Source organism: Phlebotomus papatasi, chromosome 1 (assembly GCF_024763615.1).
Source record: "Phlebotomus papatasi isolate M1 chromosome 1, Ppap_2.1, whole genome shotgun sequence".
NCBI classification, from domain to species: domain Eukaryota; kingdom Metazoa; phylum Arthropoda; class Insecta; order Diptera; family Psychodidae; genus Phlebotomus; species Phlebotomus papatasi.
The window spans coordinates 28,421,202-28,444,339 of NC_077222.1; the positions used below are offsets into that span (position 1 = coordinate 28,421,202).

Here is a 23,138-nt window from a genome sequence, read left to right on the forward strand (position 1 = left end):
GTAAAAGTTTGTATTTTTTTCACAAACATTGTTCGTAACATAATCATTTGACGAACATTTTTTGTACTTTTACAAACATTTCTTCGTAAATGTTCGTAAACACACTAAAAATATGTTCGTAAAATTTTGTCATTTGTTCGTAAATGTTCGTAAAATGTTCGACAGGAAAACAAACATTTACGAACAAATTACAAAATTTTAGGAACATTTCTTGTGTGTTTACGAACATTTACGAACAAATGTTCGTAAGAGTACAAAAAATGCTTGTCAAGTGATCATGTTACGAATAATGTTTGTGATAAAGTACAAACTCGGCCATTCGGAGACAATTTTCGGAGTTATCCCCGAATGACCGAAGAGTATCTGGTGCATCCGTTGAGATCTTTTGCGAACATCCTGGAACCTTCCCGCCAATACATAACGTCTCCTACCCAACGAAACCCACAGATCTCTGACAACACTCGACTACTGAGGAAGACACGGAGTGTGTCGAAAGTTCTGAAGAAGATGTAGTTTTTGATTTTGGGTTGAAAACTCCACAAACAGTGTAGCCACATCCGGACGGAGTTTCCCTCTCCGAAAACACATCTAGTAAGATAATACTTTTAAAGTGAGTAGCCTACACGTTATAATAAGGTAATTGTAGTAGTCAGTTCTTTTATTAAGATTACTACGGTCACAATTTGAACGTCACGTCGTAAGGCACTTCCTCTCTCTCTAGAACGGTACCATAACAGAGTATTCATGCAGAAAGAGTATCGATCTTGGTTTAAGTGAGGAATAGGAAGCATCAAACTCTGTTTTCCTAGACTACTAAGACCGGATAATTAGTTACTCCAGGGTCAAACAATGATTACCATTAAGTAAGATCACTGACGATAGTCAAACCCAAACGTATTTTATGTTTAATACGGGCTTCAAATTTAAAGCTTAACCGTATGGCTCAAATAATAGAACTCTTTTCTCGTACTTCTGGAGAGAGAGTGTCTTCTTCTTTCACTATACAGTGCCCGCTTGGTTATCCGGATGATTGGGAGACAATATGACAGATGTCCGTTTCGTAATCCGGATGGATTTTTTGAATTTGTTCAACGTCTCGAAAATATAATACAAGGTTTTTTTTAGAATTAGAACAAAAGTTTTAAGGAAGCTTAAAAACACATAATTAGAGAATTATATGCTATTATACACCATTTATTAAACAAAAACATCACAGGATAATTCATTTTATGTGCTACCACACTTATCAGTCAAGAGTTTTTGGAAAGGCAAATGATCTATTAGATTCCGATAAGCAATTTTTTTGCTATTTAGGATTTTGAGACGTGCGGGACCTGGGCTAAACTTCTAGTCTGAAAACCGCTTAACGAACGATCGAAATTTAGAAATAGTTGGTTGCATCAACTATTTTCGTATATCTGCATTGCTTCCATGTCAGCATTTAATCCGATGTATTGCCGTTTGAACTAAATGCAGATACAAAACAATTCTAGATACAACAACGGTCGATGCAACCGACGCAGGGCGACGTAATATTGTCATGTCTGTAACATTAATTTTTGAAATAAACTAGACTTTATCATGATGTAAATTAGTCTCAATTATAAGCCTCAATTCAACTTAAAAATAGAAGTAAAAAGCCCAATTTCAGAGCAGCCTCAATTCAAAGGTATCTCACTTCCTTCTAATGCCATTAGCAGAACGTTTCTCTGACCTTACTTATAAATTACAATAAAATTCTGCTACTTGGGGCTTAAAGAAGTTAAATATCTTTATAGTATAATATCGGAAGACTTTAAAAGCGCTATAAAATTCGGGGAAAAAGTCAAAATTGTTTCTATAACAAACTGTTCATCTCTCCCCTAATAATAATTTATACTTCTATGCGTTGGAATTAGAATACCCTAATTAATATCTGTTAAATCTGATACATTTCTAGAGCAATAGCACGCATCATTTGGTTGTTCCTGCGTACGAGTCACATTGGTATAGAAATGGACATGGAAGCATTGTTCATTGGTCAGGCAATGATTGGAGGGATGTCATTTTACCGGCTATACCATTATCGCATCTCTACACACAAACTATGAGTTATCTCATTCATGGTTTGGAGCCTGATCATCAGTATGAAGCCAAAGTTCAAGCCAGGTATGGTAATTTATATTTTAATTGTTCAGACTCAAAACCAAAATTATGTACAATTTCTAGTAGCTAACAATGAAACATGACAAATTCATAATTTCTAATGTATAATCAATATAATTTGTTTAGAAATAGATATGGATGGAGTGATGTATCGGAACGATTTATATTTTCAACACCTAATACAAGTACGTATACAATAATTAATATATCCCCAATATTTATATAAAAAGTAAAAATGTACTGAAATTATCATCAATACTCATTTCATTTTGTGGTGAATTGGAATGATGAGAATTTGAAATTGAATAATAATAGAAAGGAGCATTATATTATATAATTTCGGCATATGCTTATGCACGTAGGAAAATCGATATTTCTTTTCTTCCAGCCATTTTCCAATGGTGTTGATTCAATAGACCAATCTTATATTATATAAAATGTTGATAGTAATAGAAATATAGTGCATCAGTTTGGGTGCCAAATGTGTTTCACAATGTACATAATGTACCAATCAGGAAAAAAATCGATTTAAAGGACTTTTTTTTCACTCATGCTAAACCACATTCTTCGGTAACTGACATTGGTTTTTATGGACTTTTATTGACATTTGGACATTTGAAATTTTTTGCCTACATTTTAGAAATCAGACTCCAATGTTTAACAAAATTTATTTTCCTTATTTTATTGTCATTTATTGAAAATAGTGGTAACGCAAGGAAAGCGTTTTTGAGGAAAATTATACTGAGTAATTTTGTTTATACTCTGAATACCATAAAGGAAACGATTTCAAAGTGACAGATTTATTGAAATTTATGTTATATCATTTCTGTTAAGACATAAATAGTTTCTCGTCAGAATAACTCTATAATTGCTTGTATCTGATTGGAAACTCACCCGCAAAATGAACATTATTCAATGGGTTCGAGTTTTTCATACTATTTAATATGATATACTTAATAGTTTATTTAATATTAAAATACATTACAGTTGAAATGTTCATTAACATGATCTGTGTATCAGAATATTCTTTCAATATTTAGTTTGAATTGAAATATGTGAAAAATTTGCAATGTATAAAATTGAAAATGAAATTGTAATTAGGATCAGATAATTAAATATTTTTAAAAATTCTTTTCAAAGTTATTTATATATTCATATCTCTTGATCTACTTTAAGGATCGTTGTGTGATAACTATATAGATGTAAAATAATTAAATAAATTATGTATAGTGAAAAGATATTTGAGTTACATCGTTTTCCATCGAAAACATTTTTGAATTGAGATTTCTGGCACTTTTCTAACGATTTTCCGAAGAATAAACAATCTTATTAATCAAGAAATACGATTAAAGTATTGATTAATTGAAAAGTCAAAACGTAATAAGAAATAAAAAAGTATTTCTGAAATATTGTAAAAGACATTGATTGTGAGTACATTCACCAATTTCCTCTAAAATATTCAATCCCTTTTATTCACAGCTGGAGTTTGTTTATTCAAAAGTGTCTTGACTAAAATGTAAAAAAAAACTTCATTTTCACATTTTCAGACGAATTTTTATACAATAATGTTTACCGTTACCACGCCTAGGAGCCAAACAGTTCGAGATAGAGATGTAGGACCTTCGAGGACCCACCAAATAAGTCGACCGTGGGACCTTTGCCATGCCCCTCATTTCTCCCCCACCCTTCCAATTCCCCTTCAAAACCATATTTTTAGGATTGCTTGAAAAGAAGTCGTGCGATTTCTTTTCATTTTTGGATATGTTTTAGACAGGGGGATGACATTAGCTCTGAAAAATGCGACCAGCTTTAGTGTAAATTTTTTCCTGTTTTGGTAAAAATTTCACGAAATATGTTCAAAACTACGTAGATTGCCAATTTGGAGTTTTCGGTTGCCTCTTCGTTATTAAATTGGCTTTTATTTTGTATTTGTATTTTTTGCTAATTCATTCTATAATGACAGGAAACAGCTAATAAACTCAAAAGTTTTTTCGGCGCGCTAGAAACATATGGGAAACATAGGAAATGTCATGCCCCTGGTTTTAGAGGTTACCCAGGCAAAAATTTCATCCTGATACGAAAATACTGTTGAATCATTCCTAATAACGTTATTTTCAAGGTAGGGGATCCGTGTTGCAATTTGTAAGAGCGTTCGGCTCTTGGGCGGTGTGATCCCTGGCTCAACTGTCACACTTGTGAATTTGAATCCCGCCCAGTGTAAATGAGTGAAGCGTCTGAATGGACATTTTTCACGAAATTGTAAACTGAATATTAAATTTTTAAACTGAAAAATGTACAAAAATGGCAGAGAAAGCCCAGATACATCAAATTAAATAAAAATAAAAAAATTTTTCAAGGCCAAAAGTATAAAAGGCCCTAAAGAGCTTATTTCTCAACCCCACGACATCATACGTGGGGCGTTAGAATGGTTTTTTAATATCGGTTATTATGAACCTGTAATGAAAATTACTGATAACTAAATTTTTATCCTAAATTCAATAATATTATTTTGGGCAATGAGTATTTTTTTTGTCCGAAAATCTATTTTACTACTTTTAAATTAATTATTTTGTGAGATCTTTTTAGTAATTCATGAATCGGTTCAAATCGTCTGAGAACGTTTATACGGTAAATGATATGAAAGTACTTTTAAGGTAGAGGAGCTAAGTCACGAGTTCGAGCATTTCGCAAAGCCTGGGACCTTTTGCCACTCCTTTTTTCTTAATAATAAAATGAAGATTAACATGCTGAAACTTGTGACTTTTCGAAATTTGAAGAGAAATTACCTCAGACACCGAAAGTCCTTGATATTTTAGTAAGGGAGACTGGGGCAAAAAGTCACAAATCGAAAATTTCAAAATTCAATATCTTCCAAGATAAATAAGATAGCGGCTTAAATTTTTTTCCATAGATAGCTTGCATGGACCTTCTTCGATGTTGTATGTTTCTTAGAATTCGAACAAGGAATTTAGAAAATAAAAAAAATATCAACATTTTTGGTCCTATTTTTGAAATATTTTCCTTGAAGAATATATCAATTATTACCTAAAATTTATGCACTGATGATTATTTCCTAAATGATTTGGATTCTTTGAATACGAATCCGCTATCTGTTTTAGAATTTTGCAAAGATTATTCTCTCAAGAAATCCTTTTATTAAGAACGACCACTTGGGGTAAAAAGTAACAAAAGGTATGGAGCAAACAGTGTAAGAAAAACCGAAACAATTTATGATGTCCCACGGCAAAAAAACGTCAATGCCATGTGTTGCCGCTTGTTGTTTGCATTGGTCAAACGATTTGCAGTCTTTTGTGTGTTTTTTTTCTAAAATAGCTTGAAAAGCGTTTTTATCGTTCAGATAGGGAACAGTGTTTTACAAAGGTGTAGAGGAATAAATTTCCTATGAAAATATGTTATCTAGGTATTTTTTTTAATTTACGTAATCTCGAAACAAAGCGAATCAACATGTGATAATATCCCATGCCTGATACTATTTGCCCCAGCACTTTTGAGAATAGTCACAAAATTACCTTTTAGAAATCGGCTCGATAAACGTAGTTCCTTACATAATAGAGGAAAATTACTTTCACAGTTGTAGAGCGGTAAATTTCTTATAAAACTGTGCTAATTAGAAATTTTTAAAGCGCTCGAGTAGTTTGTAAAAAAAATAAAATATCCGTTTTGTGACTTTTTGCCCCAGTCTCCCCTACTTCAGGCTATAGGCACAGAAAGTAGTTCTCTGAAGTGAGAAGTAAAAACGTCTTTAATTTGGCTTTTGAAACCATTCTTCGATTGTCTTTTTTTGTATATTGTATTTCGATATTGTATGAGGATTCCACAATCAAATCAAAAAAAAATTAGTTTTACCCTGAGCTTTTGATCCGGATGGTGGACCTTCTTCAGAGGTTTGCATATTTGCACCGAAAGCTCTTATCGAAGGTAATCCTCGTACAAGGGAGGGATTCAGTATTCCTATTTTTACACGTTTTTATTCTTAAAAAAAAGCTGGTAGTTTTAAGTCATATTTTATTATAAATCCAACATAAATCGTCGGTTCTGAAGAAGACTATTGTAAGTCTACTTGCAATAGTATGAAAAGATGGTATCATTGGATGCAGAAACCTTAGATCTATATCCCCACAGAATTTTATGTTGATTAAGATATTCCTGCAAAAGTTACAAGAAAAAATCTTAAAATCAGCGTGCCCAACTATTGAGTTTTTTGCCCACAATTTTGCTATAATTAATTTAAAAGTAGTGTTAACTAGAAGATATTCAATGCGTAAGTATGATGAAATAGTTTCAAAAGCTGAAAGTATACTAATTGCAGTGAAATTAATGAAAATAAATTTTAGCTGTCAAATTTTAAACCTCTTTCCTGTAAAGTTTACATTTTGGACTTACAATAGTCTTCCTCGTAACGGACGAAATGTTTACTTTCTTCGGAAAATGAATTATTTTGAGTCTTTTCGAGAGATAATCATGGGAAGTTTTGGTTAAGTTGCCAATGTCCACCATGTGATTTGTTGGCGCTGGTGGCACTACAAGCTGTTTGAACACCAAAAAATGTACTGAAGTCAGAATCTGCTACTTGGGTATTGAAAAATCGCACAAACAAATTACAAATTTCGAATCCTTTGATGAATAGAATTATTTTTGTCGTATGTTGAGCATAGGTTTTTCTCAAATTTATTCCGTGTACAAAGCAGAGCAAGGAAAATAGCGTAATCAGTGGAAATCAAACGAAAATTAAATGCATCAAAAAGTTATTTATTCTATTTATTACCTGATTGTTTAAATAAGAAATAATACTGGCAAACTAAATCAGAAAATACCTGAAAATAGAGCAAGAGATAAAGTGCAATTTGAAGCAAAAAAAAATTAATCAAAGATATTGCAATGATGAACAAATTCACATTAATTTTAACTGCACTTTGCAAGGATTTCCGGTATAAAAACCATTTTAATACATCTCAATGAAAGATAGAATTCACTCTCGGTCAATTATTTCTATTCATAGAAACCACTCTACTTTTGGTAATTAGAACATTCTAGTACCTGTACTTGTAAATGCATGTACGATTGAACATTGTGAACCACCTGTTTGCAGTATAATAATATAGAAATATTGAACCAAGCTTTTGTGGGTTTTTCACAAGTTTTAAACATACATGGTCAAAATGTATAGCGCTGAAAATTTTGCTAAAATAAACACATAATGCAAAATTACTCTACCACAAATTGCATTTAATTTAAGATCAAATTGCAACATTTTAATCAAATTGTGGTTTGCAAAATTATAATAAATTTTAGAAAATAATTTTTTTGCACTGAAAAAAAAGTTGTTTTATGCTATTTAGTAATTCAATTCTATACAATGAGTCAAGAGTAAGTTCAAGATAGAAAAGTCTAAAATTGTATCATGTGACTCCTGAGTAAAGAAAGTCATAATTCAGTTTCAGAATTTCACACAATAGAAGAGTTTTAAAGCTGATAAGTTCTTGACTATGCAAATTCTTATACAAAACTTCAATAAATCTGAGTTAATCCTCTTGAAATTTGCGGTGAGATGATTTATGTGAAAGAGAGTTGATAAGATATGGTTTAATTTATTTATTCCTCTGTAGAAATCTCGAAACTTCGTTATTTTAATAGATTTTTTCGACCCAGAAATGTATTGATTACTACAAAAGCTCCGGAAACCAGATAAAAATAGGCCACTCCCCTTTGAAAAATTAAGCCTAACTTAAATAGCTATACCTAGTTTTTTTTAGTCAAGACACTTTTTAGTAACCAAATTCCAGCTGCGAATGATTGCGAATGAAGGAATAAGTTTTTCCTCTGTTGTGTGAAAATTTAGTCTAGAAATTCGGAATTGGGTTTCAATTCTTCGCACGCTAACGACATGCAAATTCAGTTCCATTTTTATCCAAGACACTATTGAAGAATAAAACTCCAACTGTGTAGCGGAAGAAATATTTAGTGAATATTCACTCCCTCTTTTCAATTTCGCCATATTTGATTTTATTTTAATTATTGCCAAGAAAAACTGCCTCAAGAACAACTAAGTTTAAGTGAAATTATGCATTTATTTTTGCTTGATGCAATGATTTCCATGGAGTTTCTATTCATTAGAATTAGTGCGAGATCATTTTCCAACAAGCTAAGTAAATGAAAATGCCCCAAAAAATGCAAATGCAAAAATTGTTTTGTGATTTTAGGTGAATTGTTTATGATGCAAACGAATATGAAATATACTTCAGGTTCAGTTTGTGAACGCATAAATTCCCTAAACCTCGATTTTCAGTGTAGTTTTCAGGTTAAATGACTAAACTTGCATGACTAAATAATGAGAAATAGATTTTGCATCCCATAGGGTAAGTGTGCCAAATTCCGGCCAGCTTGCAATTCCGGCCACCTTTTTCGTTCCTCGAATTTCCATGAATTTTTAGTTTTTACATACTCTAGAGATTATACAATGCAAAAGAATAATAAAAAATGTAGCTTCGACAAACGAGATGACGTGAAAAAGACATTGGAAGAATTCCTTAAGGGCAAGGAACTATGAGAATGAAGGTGGCCAAAATAGGGCACCAAAGCTATGTCTATATTTTTATTCATTTTAAAATGTATTAAGAATGATTATAGAATAAATAAAGACGGTAAACTCTTTACAAGGTTCCAAGCAACACTCTTTCAGAAGAAAAAATTAAAAAATCAATTTCTATTAAAGATATTACATTTGAAACTTGAGACTTTGGCGCTTGTATGCAACTATGCCGAAATTTGGCACACTTACCCTATGTCCCCAAATTATTTCTGGAGGCATGGATTTTTTCTATTTCTATTCTGATGAATATTTGGACATCACTCGCCCTGATTGACGCTGTTTTGTATGCAAAACACAACAAATTAAACCTATGTTCAAAGAAACACTTACAACTAAAAAGCTAAAATCAGCACCAGAACTTAAATCTTATCAAGCTTTATCTGAACACTCGTAGTGTTTTAACTGGGGAACTATAAACCGTCTCTAGGCTTAAGCCGTAATGCTTTAGACACACTTACGACATAAGCTGAGAGACGGTTTAACGTAATTATACTCAAAATAATGCTCAGATTACGTTTTCATCAGTTTCGAACTAATTTGTCTCTCGGCTTATGCTTAGAAACGGCTTAGATAGTGGAACAGTGATACAAATTTAGTCAAATCTATTTTGATTGTAATAATGTTAAGCCGTCTCTCAGCTTAAGTCGTAAGTCTGTCTAGAGTATAAGGGTAGAATCACATTGACAATAAAATGCTCGCCGTAGCCTCACCGTATTTCGTTAATTTATGCATTTTCATTGCAATTCTTACGCAAATTCTCGATTATCTCATACTCGGTGGCACTAGGTGAAAATAATATAAGAAAATTGAAGAAATAAAACAAAAATTCGATAAACTGTGAGCAAAAAAAAACTGGAAGAGAAATTAATTGTACCGTTTTTTTTGCTCACCGTTTATCGCATTTTTGTTTTATTTCTTGAATATTCTTATATTATTTCCACCTAGTGACATTAAGTATGAGATAAGGTAATACGGTAATCGAGAATTTGCATAAGAATTGCAATGAAAATGCGCAAATTAACGAAATACGGTGAGCATTTTATTGTCAATGTGATTCTGCCCTAAATCAGTGTAGGGCATAAAAAACGGATAAATTTAACCCTCTAACGGGTAAGACCGCCTCCAGGCGGTCTTCACAAAAATCAAATTTACAGCGACAATAAAGGTTTTATTTATTTAAAATTGCTATAGTGTCCTCCGTAATAGTCTTATAAACATCTCTTGAAAGTTTGAACTCATTTTGACTCTTCGTTTTGTTGCTATTCCCAGTTTTGTGTGACAGGTCAGAGAAAAATCAACAAAAAATATTTGTGCAAAAAAACTCATTTCCAATTTCCATAAAAATACCGATTTAAAGTTACCTGACTAAAATAAATTTATTTTTTTCTGAAAGATATGTCATTCTACTTTGTATATTTTATTTAAAAAATTTGAAAAAAGTAAAAATGTGAATTTTAGAATTTTTTTTCATATTTTCTCACCTAGCGCCTAAACTAAAAGAGATAATGATGAATGGATGGTTTTTTTTTACTTTATTGGATCATAATTATCCTAGAAAACATTGTTTTAGAACTTTTTTTGCATATTAAAGAAAACACCCTTAGAGGGTTAACACTTTTTAGGTGTAAAAATATATCAACATTTTTCAATGTTAATTTTACACATTTTGAGGGTAAAATCTACATGACAAAAGGGTAACTTAAACCCATAATACACCTAAAAAGGGTAATATTTACAACGATTTCGGATCAATACTGCAGGGTAAAATTAACATTTCCGGAATGTTATTTTAACTTTTTCGGATTTCTCTCAGTGTACATAAAGCAGTTTCGCGCGTTTTTTCTTGGTTCTGAAAATATTCATAATCCAGGGACGCTTTGGGTACAAGTTCCTTGGGTTTGACACTTTGACCTTCAAAAGTAAGTTTTCCGAATGAATGTTCATGTGTTAAATCAATCCACAATTTAATCAAGAGTTATTTCAACATTTATTCCCCAAAAGACACTTTCTCAATTTAATATGTCACACCTATTTACACTCAGTCCCGGGATTATGCGTATTTTCGGGACCGAAAAAAACGCGCGAAATGGATTTATTCATCGGGAAAATTTGCATACCCGCAGGCGATTTCTTTTAAATGAATCGGCCGTAGAACGAATTTCGCGCGGAGTAAAAGTAGTCATATCAATAAGATTCAACTGTTTAAAAGAAATTCATTAACAAACACTACTCTATGACCAGAGTTCTTCAATAAATTTTTAGAATATTTAAAATTTTTACCTTAATAAAAGAAATTAAAGTATTATTCTGAAAAATAAGCATAATGTTTTCAAATTTCCCGCGTCACAAAATAGTATACATTCAGGCGTATTTCAAAAATCATTTCACAAATTGACTCCCAATAGTAGGCAAACTTGCATTATTGTTTGTGCATAATCTCGTCAGGTGCATAATCCCGAATTGCATAGTGCCGGGACTGAGTGTAAAGATCCCGCCTAGTCCTAATTCTAATCTCCAAAATTTTATTCTAATGTTTCGCACGTTTAGTACAAATTAGGGAATTACTTTAGAAATGTTATATTTTTTACAAATAAAATGTGTGTGATTAATATCTTCAAATAACGCATCATGATACGTCGTTAGTAATAAATGATGATACAAAGCAAATGCATTTAGAGCAGTTTAATTTTGAAGGGACGATTTATTGGTCGCATTTATATAGGACTTTATAGTCAACCCGTTAAAACTGAAATAAAATAAGAAAAAAATTCCCATATTCTATGTTCGAGTTAAATACTTGTTGTTTAATTTAATTTCAGATTCTGAAGTGCGAGATATGCGTTCGACACAATTCAGCGGAGCATCCGTACCAATGTATAGAGATTTTATTGGAATTCTTTTAACATTTTTATTAGGTAATATTTTAGTTATAAGCCACTCATATGCACTTGTGAGGAATGTTATTTAAAAAGAAATGTATTTATTTACAATTGTACTTCTCCATAACCTAAAAACTATACTACAGGAATAATACCGTCATCATTTTTACGATATTGGTTAATATATGCTCCACTTAAAAAAAATGGTAGATAGCGCCAAAATTTTCTATCCAGCATAATTTGCATTCAATATTATAAATTCATGAGGTGAATTATATCGTTGCAAATAACACTATAAGAAGTAATTTTGATATCAGATATGCATATTTTATTGCAATGCAAATATTTTACAGTCTGAATAAAATTATATACGTAATTGTGGAATAATGTATTGTTATATGATAAATTTGTGAAATTTCTGCATGATCTGACGACATTGATTAACTATGCATTTATGTGCAATTAATAGAGGATTATAAAAAATGTGCATTAAAACATGAGAGTCTGATGAATCATACAAGAGTTAAATAGATAAATTGCATTCGAAGGTATTTTAATTAGTTTCCTGGTTAAGGCTTAAGTACGCCAAACGATATACATTTCAATATCAAAGAACATACCGTAAATATAATCACGTCCGATGCTGAAATTGTGCCGGCTGTATGTCGCCCCAGTAGAAATTGTAAAATAATCCATAAAGTCCCTAAATCCTTTATGTAACAAGCATTTATGGATCTCGGGTCCGCTGCTGACCACCATGATGTACCTTAACCAGCAACAGTGATGTTAAATTACACATTTTTTACAAGGTAATATTTTCATAATATTTACGTAATTAATTTTTAATGCAAAAAACGTAATAAACTTCTTAAAGTTCTAAAATAAACGAGGATTATCATAACCTTTTTGTACTTTTAGATTGAACGATTTATATTTACATGTTAGGGTGGAATCACCACTTCTCGCCAGGTATATTGAAATCGCTATTTTTCACGATTTATGAAATAAATGAGCCTCAAAGTAACTTGTATTTTTATTGCTGCTACGTATAGAGTCGAAAACACTAATTTTTTGTTCTGAATTTAAATATTTGAGCATTTTTTAGAGGAATATTTTAAGCAAGTGCATCGAATCCAATATTTCTTACCAAATATACTAAGTGTCATGAAACTTTTATCGAACAAAATTTAATTTTTGATTAAATAGATTGCCTATTGAACATTTAATTACATTCAGCGAATACATAAAATTTGTATTTATTTAGTTATTATTTCATTTTATATCATTTTTATGTAAAAATGAGCCATGGCGGAAAGTGGTAATATTCTAAAATTGATTCACCACCTGTCGTCATAGCTTTCCAATAGGCAACGCTAACTTCACTTCATAGATTTTCAGTTGTCAAATGTACTTTGTTTACTTTCTGCAATAGTCTAATAATTTGATTTCTCAAATAAAAGCGAATAAAAATCATTTAATGTGAGTAATAATAAGGTGATCATGAGGAAAAAGAAATCTTGAATGTATTCTTTGCAAATTATTGCTCAAAATAATCGAATTTGAACTTTTCCAAGTGAGTAGCGAGAAGTGGTTACAGAACTGGCGAAAAGTGGTAAAAAGTGGCGACGAAGTGGTTATTTTTGTATTGTTAATAAAAATCAGTTTTTTAGGTACTCCCGCGTTAAATTGTAGGACAATTGTTTTCACGAATCTAGAGCCAATATATCTAAGTAGCTTTGTGTCAAATTTGAGTTATCTGATAATAAGGGGTCAAAAGTTATAATACAATTAATTTCACTTTTTCCTAAAAGTGGCGATAACTGGTTACTCTACCCTATATAAGAAATTGAACTTTTCGAATAATATAAGTTTCTAGAGATAAGTTTCTTTTTCTGTTTCTGTGTGATTAGAAGAAATTAAACAATCCATGAAAAGAAAACTAATTTTCTAATAAAATCCGCGCAAATATGTAGCAATTAAAGTTTTACTAAACTCAATCATGCATCAAAAACTAAAAAAGAGATATGGCAAAAAATAGTAAAAAATGGAAAGTTTAATTTCCTAAATTCATGCAAAATTCACCAGTAGCAAAGGTACTTTTCTCAATATATAGTAACTCGCCTTACTATAGTTAAGTGATTTTAATTTATAATTAGTGAATTTCAAAGCTGTAACTATTTTACTGCTTGAACTTAAAGAAAGAACAGTTGCATAATCTGCTCTTTTTCAACTTGTCACCGCTCTAGAGCTTAAACGGTAAAAGATATCAGCTCCCGGTCTTCGGTGACCCCCAATAAAAAAAAGGCATTATCTGCAGACATACCCTTTTTCTCTACCCCCGTTCAATTCCTCGAAAACCGTATTTTTCGTTTTTTTTTTTCAAAATTAGCCCAAGCTTTTTTAATGATTTTTCATACGTTTTGGGGGTATCCTAGGTGAATATTTCGTCAATATATATCGATGACCGGAAAATTCTTCATTTTGAATTTTTGAAAGCTCAGCATCCGCACTCTGAGCCTTTCCATGACACATTGACTCCACCACACAAGGTGCCAGGCGTGCCAGGGTATCATTCCACGCACTCTGAAGCAGGTCACGGAGGCAACTTTAAAAGTGCAATTGGGGAGGGTTGCCAACGGCGAGAAGCGTAGCGACACAATCGCTACATTGCCGTTGTCTGGCGGAAAAATCTTCTACACAGAAAAAAATATTTTGTAAAAATGATCGTAAATGTTTGTGAATTCTTATGGGGGAGTTACGAAATGCTCGTGAATCGTATAACCCACAAACAAGTTCGTAAAAATTTGTACTTTTTTCACAAACATTGTTCGTAACATGATCATTTGACGAACAATTTTTGTACTTTTACAAATATTTGTTCGTAAATGTTCGTAAACACACAAAAAATGTTCGTAAAATTTTGTCATTTGTTCGTAAAATGTTTGACAGGAAAACAAACATTTACGAAAAAATGTCAAAATTTTACGAACATTTTTTTGTGTGTTTACGAACATTTACGAACAATGTTTGTGAATAAAGTACAAATTTTACGAACATGTTTGTTAGTTATACGATTCACGAGCATTTCGTAAATCCCCCATAGGAATTCACAAACATTTACGAACATTATTACAAATTTTTTTTCTGTGTACAATAAATAGAAGCTAATGAAATTCTACTTAAGCGGTCTCGGATTTTAGAAAGTTCTAATTGGAATACATCCCTTAATGACTCAAATTATGGTGATCTTTTAAACTGAATTCTGTTAGTCTAGCAGAAATTAAAGAAAAAGACTTTTTTTTACAAATAAATGACATGTAAAAAAATGTAATTTACCTTTGTTGTGTATTTTAAAATCACTGGTAGCATTGGTTATATACGGCACTCAATACCAGCAGCCTTTTTGGTACACTATTGGTGGCTACGTGAAAGAAAGCTGGGTATTATTGTCCTCCATGGAGAACCTAAAGTGGTTACTGTTGTGTCCAAAATACATTCTGGACTGTGTACAGTTGGTCCTCTTTGGCGGTTGTTGGACCAAAATGGGAATTTGTAGTGAAGTGACTCTATATTTGAAATGTGACATTAAATACACAATTTTCCGAGCTTTCTCTCATTCACCCTTTCACCTCACTTTTTAACTTTCCGCACATATATGATATTTATTTTACAATCTTGGCCAGTGTGTTGTCGGTCACGAGCCACTGGGTCAGAAGGCGCAACACTTGCCGTAAAAGGGGTTATTGTGCCATTCCATAGAGGTATAGCAAGTTTGTGGAAATACGCGATTGTGATTCTATGTAGTGCAGAATATTCTTTTTGTTTTTTTTTTTTTAATAAATCTCCTATGTAAATACATAACTGAGAACTTCTGGTGAATTTTCTACTTCAATATACTATTTCTCTGTCTGAACTAAAGTATTTTCTTCCAAATATGGTGTAAGGAAAAAAAAGATTGAAATATCAAGATATTAAATACTGAAAGTAAATTAATTAAACTACTTGGAGAATGTTTGAAGTACCATAGAGTTTGGATGTATGAATTAAATAGAATGGTATGTTTATTCTGTAAATAGAAAATATTTTTTACTGAATAAGAGATACAAAATCACACTGGTACACTCCTGTTATTTATTATACGAAAGCACAAACTTAATGATTGAAAGAGGCATAACATTATATGCAATCCTTGGCATTATGTATGTGTATAAACAATGGGAAATTCATGTACGATAAATTATCATTAAAACATTGTATATCTTGGGGATCTCCCTTACGTTACTAATGCCACACATTCATAAGATATAATGAAATTTTGAATAATTAATGTGTCAATTTCTAGAAACATATCACAATTAGTTCTTATGATTTCTGTTACTAAATTCCAAGTTAGAAATGTATATTCTGCATAATACATGAACGTATAGAAGTCATATTCCTCATATCAAAATTACTTTTCATAAGTGTATTTTGACTTAATGCCGTATAATATATAGAATTAAACCGAAAGACCATAAAACGAACACAATGCTCTCTATTTGACTATGAATAAATAAGCATATGTATATGTAAATCCCTATATCGTAAATAAAAGCTTTAGTTTTAAGCTGAAAATTTTATATGATCAAACTTTTGTTATCAAATTAACCCAATTATGTCATAATTATTTAAAAATACCAAACATTTTTCTATACAAAATTTCTTTCATCTTTTTTTCCATCAATTATTTGTTTTATTTTAATTCAATTCAGTACAATTGACTTAACTAGCATAAACTGTGTAAATAACTAAAAGAGAATTATACTAAAAAACACAATGTAGCTCCCTCTTATCTTTAATGTTAAAAAAAAAGAATTTTTGTGAAAAGAAAAATACATCAAGATTTTAGAAATTAATAAGGGTAAGAGTTTAGCGAATTAAGAATAAATATTACAGCTCGCTTGAAATCACTCCTTGACTGCAATCTTACTGAGAAAATAGCTTCCTTTAACCATTTACCTGTGAAAATTTTTGAACCTCTTTTGGGTACAAGGTAAACAAGGGTGAGGGCTAATAAATGAATTAAGAATGTGAAGGATGGCAGAAAGCAAAGACTTTGCCGTAGTAAATGATGCTAAATCTCCAGCATAATGGACAACGGGTAAAAAAGAAAATTTCAAAGTAAAAACAATATTTAATTGGGATAAATTATAAAAATAAATTTCCACATCATTTTTCTACTATATTTTAATATCAATCATAATGTCCAAAATTAAAGTATGTAACTATATAGCATTTATGGATGTTTATATACTAATATTAAGCAAGTAAATAATACATTAAACAAGTGTGAAATATTTTTATGGATGGTTGAAATTAAATTTAAGAATAATAAATATAAAAATGTGTTTTCTTTATTGTTCATGGACATTCTACGAATACGAACCTGATTAAAAATCAATACGATACGTCAAATTTGGTTTTACAGTGAAAAAAGATGAGATTTTTGGAACAAGTTCGACAGGTAATTGAACTAATAGATTTTGAAAAGTCACTGCAATTATCTAGGTATTGTTGAGATAATTAAAACTTTTTGGATCTGGTGTGGATTTCTAATCAAAAAATCATTCAATAAAATTGAAAAAAGCTTTGAAAATTGCACAGAATGGGTGTTAAAAAAAGCTCTCGTGTAACGCTGCTTTTTTTTAACTTTCGCATAACAAAAGCTTGAGTAGGGACAAGCTAACAAATCTTAAAAAATAATTAAGAGGCATATAATATTTCAAAATCGAGATCAGTCGCATTGTATCAGACTGACTTTTTTCAATTTTCAAAATTTAAGAAAGTTCTAACTCGAGGTTAGGTTAGGTTAGATTAGGTTAGGCTTAGGTTCGTTATGTAATGGCCTGACGTAGGCCTGCACTATTATGAAATAAAAGTGTGTAAAATTTACAAATCAATTTCGAAAGTAACAGGAAAGGTAAGAAAAAAGAGACTATAGTTCACTTTTTATACACTTACTGCGTACTACTAAAGGGGTTATGTAGGTCAAAGTCAAAATAGACAAAAAAAACAGCGTTTTATTTTCTCAATTTTTTTTCAACATAATAAATTTTGATTTTGGATTAGGTTCTTAATGGCTCCGGCACACCTTTTAGATCATGAAAATTTCCTGAAATCGAAATTCGAAACCCTTTCTTTCTCGCATGTTTTGCATATGACTATCTCATTCTTTCGCATACCAAATTCGATTGAACTAAATTGAATTTGAAGTGATGTTTAAGAGAAAAAGAAGAATGCGAGAGAATGAAATAGACATATTCAAAACATGTGAAAAAGAAAGGGATCCGAATTTTGACTTCATGAAATTTTCCCGATCTAAAAGGTGTGCCGGAGGCATAAACATATAAAAGTACAGCATTTAAACTAAATCTACCGAAATTTTCAATTAAAATTTTTAAAAATTTAGTCGTTCGGACCTGATTTTTTGAGACGGTTTTTGAAAAAAACCAGGTGGGTATTATTTCTCGAAATTGATTAATCTGAAACCCAAAAACCAAATGTTTTCTGTTAGCTGATGAGTTGAACTAGTCTTTGAACGAAGGATTTTTGAAAAAAAATAAATTTAAATTTTTGGGAGAATTTCAAACAAAAAATACCAATAATACTTAAATCAAAAACACTTAATTTTTCTTTAAATTTATGTTAAATTTTAAGCTAATGAGACTAGTAATACTGGTTGGCTGAATTGATTTTAGTGATTGGTTATTATTTTCAAAATTACGTAGGGCCTAACTGGGCCTAACGAACACCAATTCGGTAGGGAACATTTTTTGAAAATTTTTACCAAACTCTTCAATTTTATTTAATGTATTTAATAGAATGCAAGAGTTATGACGTTTTTTCATCCTAGGCTTTCCTATAAGGACATGTGTTGGAATATTATATTCTGAATGGTACTAAGAGAATTTCAATTCGTATTTCTTCGACCTTAAAAGGCCATTTAAAATAGTATTCCTTTTGATTAATTTAACTTTTTTCAAAATAAGTAAAATTGGTACTTTTTAACATGTATTAAAAATCTTACCTCATATTGTAAAAAGATTGTAAAGTTCCTACAATATCAATAATTCTCTTTTAAATTGTAAGTTGTAAAACATTTTGAAGCAGCAATGCATAACTCACTAATATTTTCCAAAAGAAAATCAAATTATTATTTGAATAGAAATCGAATATGAAAAACTTTACAAATATTTTAAAGAAGGTAACCTTTATTAAAAATCCGTAACATTTCCAGACTGTTTTATACTATTTCTAGATTTTTCCAGGTTTAATTCACCTTTTACAGTTTTAAGTTTTATTTAAGACAATTTTTATATCCTTTCTACCGATTAATCAATTTTTTGCGCCAAAAATTAGTTAGTTTTGTTTTAAACCAACATATTATTATTTTTTTTACTTTTCACTACTTTTTCCCTTCTTACTCAGTTCTTAAGCGTTAGACTCTTTATAACCAGAAATCTTTTAATAAATAAAATAAGAATTTTGCAAGCGTTTTAAAATAGATATTTTATTTACAAATTCAAATCAAAATTATAAAAGGTCATAAATCTCGCTCTACACAAAAATAAGTCTTTTTTTTCCATAATACAAATAGTTTTAATTAAAAGAATATTTCACATTCCGACAGATTTTTCTCTTGGAAATTCGTCTCAGGGCTGCTTTTAAGAACTAAAAAAAAACGTTTATTTAAGTTTTAATGTTTTTTGCAATTCCAGAAAAGTGATTAACTGCCTCAGGGTGATGTACGAATAATTCAGGTAAAGTGGTAAATAGTTTACATTTGTCCTACTTGTTCCTAAGTTTCTGACTGTCATTTATGAAAGAATAACAGATAAAATTTTAACAATAAAATGTTTTTGTAAATTTTGATTTTCACTTTTAATTTACAATTTATTTTATTCGCTCATATTTCCATTTTATTGATGCTCCATTTGTTTTCTTTGCTTCAACGTATCAATTTTTATATCAGCAATGCATTCAGGCAGGAAAATATTGATTTCTGGATTGATTTTATATTATTATTCCATACGTTGCTTAAAAGGAACTACAAGATCACCATATGGTGGAGTTTTGTCATGCATCTAATCTTATTCAAGTTACAACACGAATTTGAATATGTGGTTATACAGCTTGACTGTACAATCTATTAAACTCTTGGGAGCATACGTTGTAATACACTACCACAAAAAGCGACATCTTCAATATTTACCCAAACAAAAAAAATGCTTTTAAGTTCGCAAAGAAAATTTAAAAAAACACGATGAAACAATAGTGTGAGAAATGGGATAGTCTGAGAGAAAGCTTCTGCCGAAAAAAAAAGTTCCATGACGGAAATTCTAAATGACACGAAAACACACAAAACTCTCCTTCTACCTCTTTGAATTGACGGCTATACGTGGCACATGGGGAACATTGATTGTGGGGAGCATGAGAGATGTGGGCGTGAATTTGCATATTTATGTCCTGCCATCCGATGGAGCTGGTGAGCTTTCTTTCTTTCCAATGAGCTTTCTCTTGCGTCAAACTTTCTCCGAGCCATTTCCACAAGTCACTGCTAGAGGAAATCGAGGAATCCTATAATATGTATGTGCACACATATAGTGGTTGTGCTGAAGGAAAACCTTTAATGAGGGTGACATAAATGACTTTATTATACGGTGATAAGTGACGAGCTTGGTACACTCTAGAGATGTTCCTTTTAGAAAGAACACAATGGTTGAAATATCGTACTGATGTTTGCCTAAATTTATGACATGGTTGCTGGGAAAGTATTGATGTACAAAAAAATAGAGATTCATTCTAAGAACTTGCAATAGAACCAAATGAACTCATTTTAACCCACTTACATAGTTATCTCCAAAATTTTTGGGCTATGAAAGCAACTTTAAAAGCTGTATTATTTTTAATTTAATTATTGTATATCGATAGTCGAATATAATGGACTGCATGAATACCACAAGACTAAATTAATCTAATACGGGGTTTTGACTTAAAGTATGCACTGATAAAAATACGAGTGTGAAATGTGCACAAATCGGGGGTTATTTTTCACACCAAATACTAACCTCGAATCAACCAAACCTCTCTGGTAGTATAATTTGGTAATAGGCGGGGGTTAAAAATATTGAATAGAAAAATCAAACCCCATCGAGTGTTATTTTCACACTAATGGTATTTAAAATATGTAAACCTCGCTGAGGTTTATAGTAGCACCATCCACAGCGTAAATAATTGTACCCCCTTTGGGTGTATATATTACACCCATCTCAATAAAAAATATGTTTGTGTTAAAAATATATTTTTTTTAATTTTTATTCAAATCCTCGACGTCCGGAAAGTTCTTACACTTAACAGTATAGCTGTCGCCAACAAAAATCCTTCTGGTTTATTTTGTTTCCAGTAGAAATCAGCGTAGTAGTAGTGCAGTTTAGTGTTGTGCAGATGAAAATTACATCCAAAGTTTCTTGCATCTAGAAAAAGATGAAAAAAAGAATACTGTTAAGAAACCAAAAAAGGAGAGTAATTGAAAATAATTTCTAAAGTGTGAGACATGAGAAAAATGTGTTCAAGCTCTATTTTAATAAAATTAGAATATTAGCGATTTATAGTCTTCAGTGCGTAAAAACTTTTAAAAACTTTAGATTGATTTTACAATTGCAATATTTTAAAAAATAACAAGCTCAAAGAAATTCGTGGCAGAAAATAAATTCTTCAATATAATTCAATTACTTTAATTATTGAATATTTGACTATTTTTAACGAGTTCATTCTTAGTTAGTATTGAATTTGAATAATATTGAATGAGCATTTTACAGATTTTATGATTATCTGGCATATTTGAGTTTTTATCATTTATTTATATCTTTATTCGAAAAATTATTATTATTAGTAAAAATAATTATTCTAAAATGAAATATGTATGAAAATGAAATGCTCGTGTATGAAAGGAAAAATAATTAAATTATAAATATAAATTTAAATATTAATAATATCAGATTTTGAGGTATGTTTTAGCTTCTAAAAAATCAAATGAAAATTTTACCTTAGCAATATTGGATAGGTAAAACCCCATCAATACAGTTCCTTTGGAGTCCACATAAATGTGATCACCAAGGACGCAGCCGTCTCCGGATGTTAATCTCATCCTTTAGCTCTTTTGGGGTGAAAATGATGCCTTTTCTTCACCTCTATGGTACTTAAATAAAAGCCTAAAAAGATATATAGACAAACAATAAAAAAATGAAATTAAAAAAAAATATCACATACCTCCGAGGATTTTCTCAGATACATTCAATCGGATTTGAGCCACTAACTGCCGCACAAGCCGCAAAGTATCTCCGTTGACTATGTGTAAGATACTATCGCTGCAATTCTATTCTCGTTCTCTGCATCATATTTGCGGTATCTCCATCACGAAAAATGATTTCAAACAGGAATTTTCGCCAAAACTATGAATAAAATCATAAAATTGATAAATCAGTGAAACGAAAAACTCAAGATTTAGATTTAGATTTAGATTTATATGCTGCACTACTTGTAAAATAATAATGATAATAATAATAATAATTTATTGCCATAAATATTTCAATTCCTTCTTTTTTTTTTGATTATCTCGTTACTACAAATGCTGTTTTATTTGATAATTTTAACCAAGCACTTTTACTTTTAACCACAGAACATTAAGAACATGTTTACGTAATAATTGCGAAAAAAGTTACCATATTAATAAATAAAAAATTACAAGCGTCACCATATGTTTACAACAATTTCACGGAAAATCAGACAATTTTTGGTTTTCCTGGAAAATATTTCACTTTTTCACCATATTTAAAAGAAATCTGCACACTTACCGTTTTTTTCATGCAGAAATACATCCTTTTCCTCAATTTTTAATGAAATTAAATAGAAAACTCACGCGGGCACGCGGTACAAATAAACACACATAAAAGACTGAGACCAAAATTAAGAATGGGAAAAATTGAAAGCGTCTTTTTGTTCTACAACACCAAAAAGGTGTTCAAAAAACACTGTTTAAGAGTAATTTTCACACTTATCTTTCGTTTTTTTCTTCGTTGCTTCAGGTGTAAATTGAACACTCGACGAGGTTTAAATCTTTTATAACGAATTATTTTCCTAAATAATACATTTTTCATGGTTGAAATAAAAATATAAATTATATTTTAAGTGGATTTATCGGAGTTAAATCTGTCGCGGCATCCGAGTTTTGCAAGCATGGCCTGACAGTAGCGTTCATTTAATCTCGTAATTACGTCGGCGTAATACGCCGGTGTATTACGTCGGCGTAATACATAGCTATAAATGGGTACTAGCATCATAAATTTCCTCTAGACAATTCCAGTGATAAATTTTAATGTACTGTACTGGAAACACTAATCTTCTAAACTTACTCGGCAGCCCGATACGAGATCGACAGATCGGCACGAGAAGAAGAGTGCGAAAGA

At 30.9% G+C, this 23,138-nt stretch overlaps 1 protein-coding gene and 1 long non-coding RNA gene across 2 annotated transcripts in view; one reads left to right on the forward strand and one right to left on the reverse strand.

Moving 5' to 3' along the window:
- The window catches only part of LOC129799561 (protein CEPU-1-like), a 76,968-nt gene extending 59,951 nt beyond the window's left edge, over positions 1-17,017 (forward strand). The window contains exons 10-12 of the mRNA XM_055843579.1: positions 1,940-2,148; positions 2,272-2,330; positions 11,575-17,017. Of these exons, the coding sequence (XP_055699554.1) occupies positions 1,940-2,148; positions 2,272-2,330; positions 11,575-11,723 (417 nt within the window). The 3' untranslated portion in view covers positions 11,724-17,017. The remainder of the gene's footprint in view (positions 1-1,939; positions 2,149-2,271; positions 2,331-11,574) is intronic.
- Positions 17,018-20,891: 3,874 nt separating this feature from the next.
- Positions 20,892-22,435, reverse strand: LOC129799591 (uncharacterized). The gene is made up of 3 exons (XR_008751524.1): positions 21,943-22,435; positions 21,719-21,884; positions 20,892-21,146 (listed from the first exon to the last, which is right to left on the reverse strand). It is a non-coding gene; the product is annotated as an uncharacterized LOC129799591 (long non-coding RNA).
- Positions 22,436-23,138: the final 703 nt, after the last annotated feature.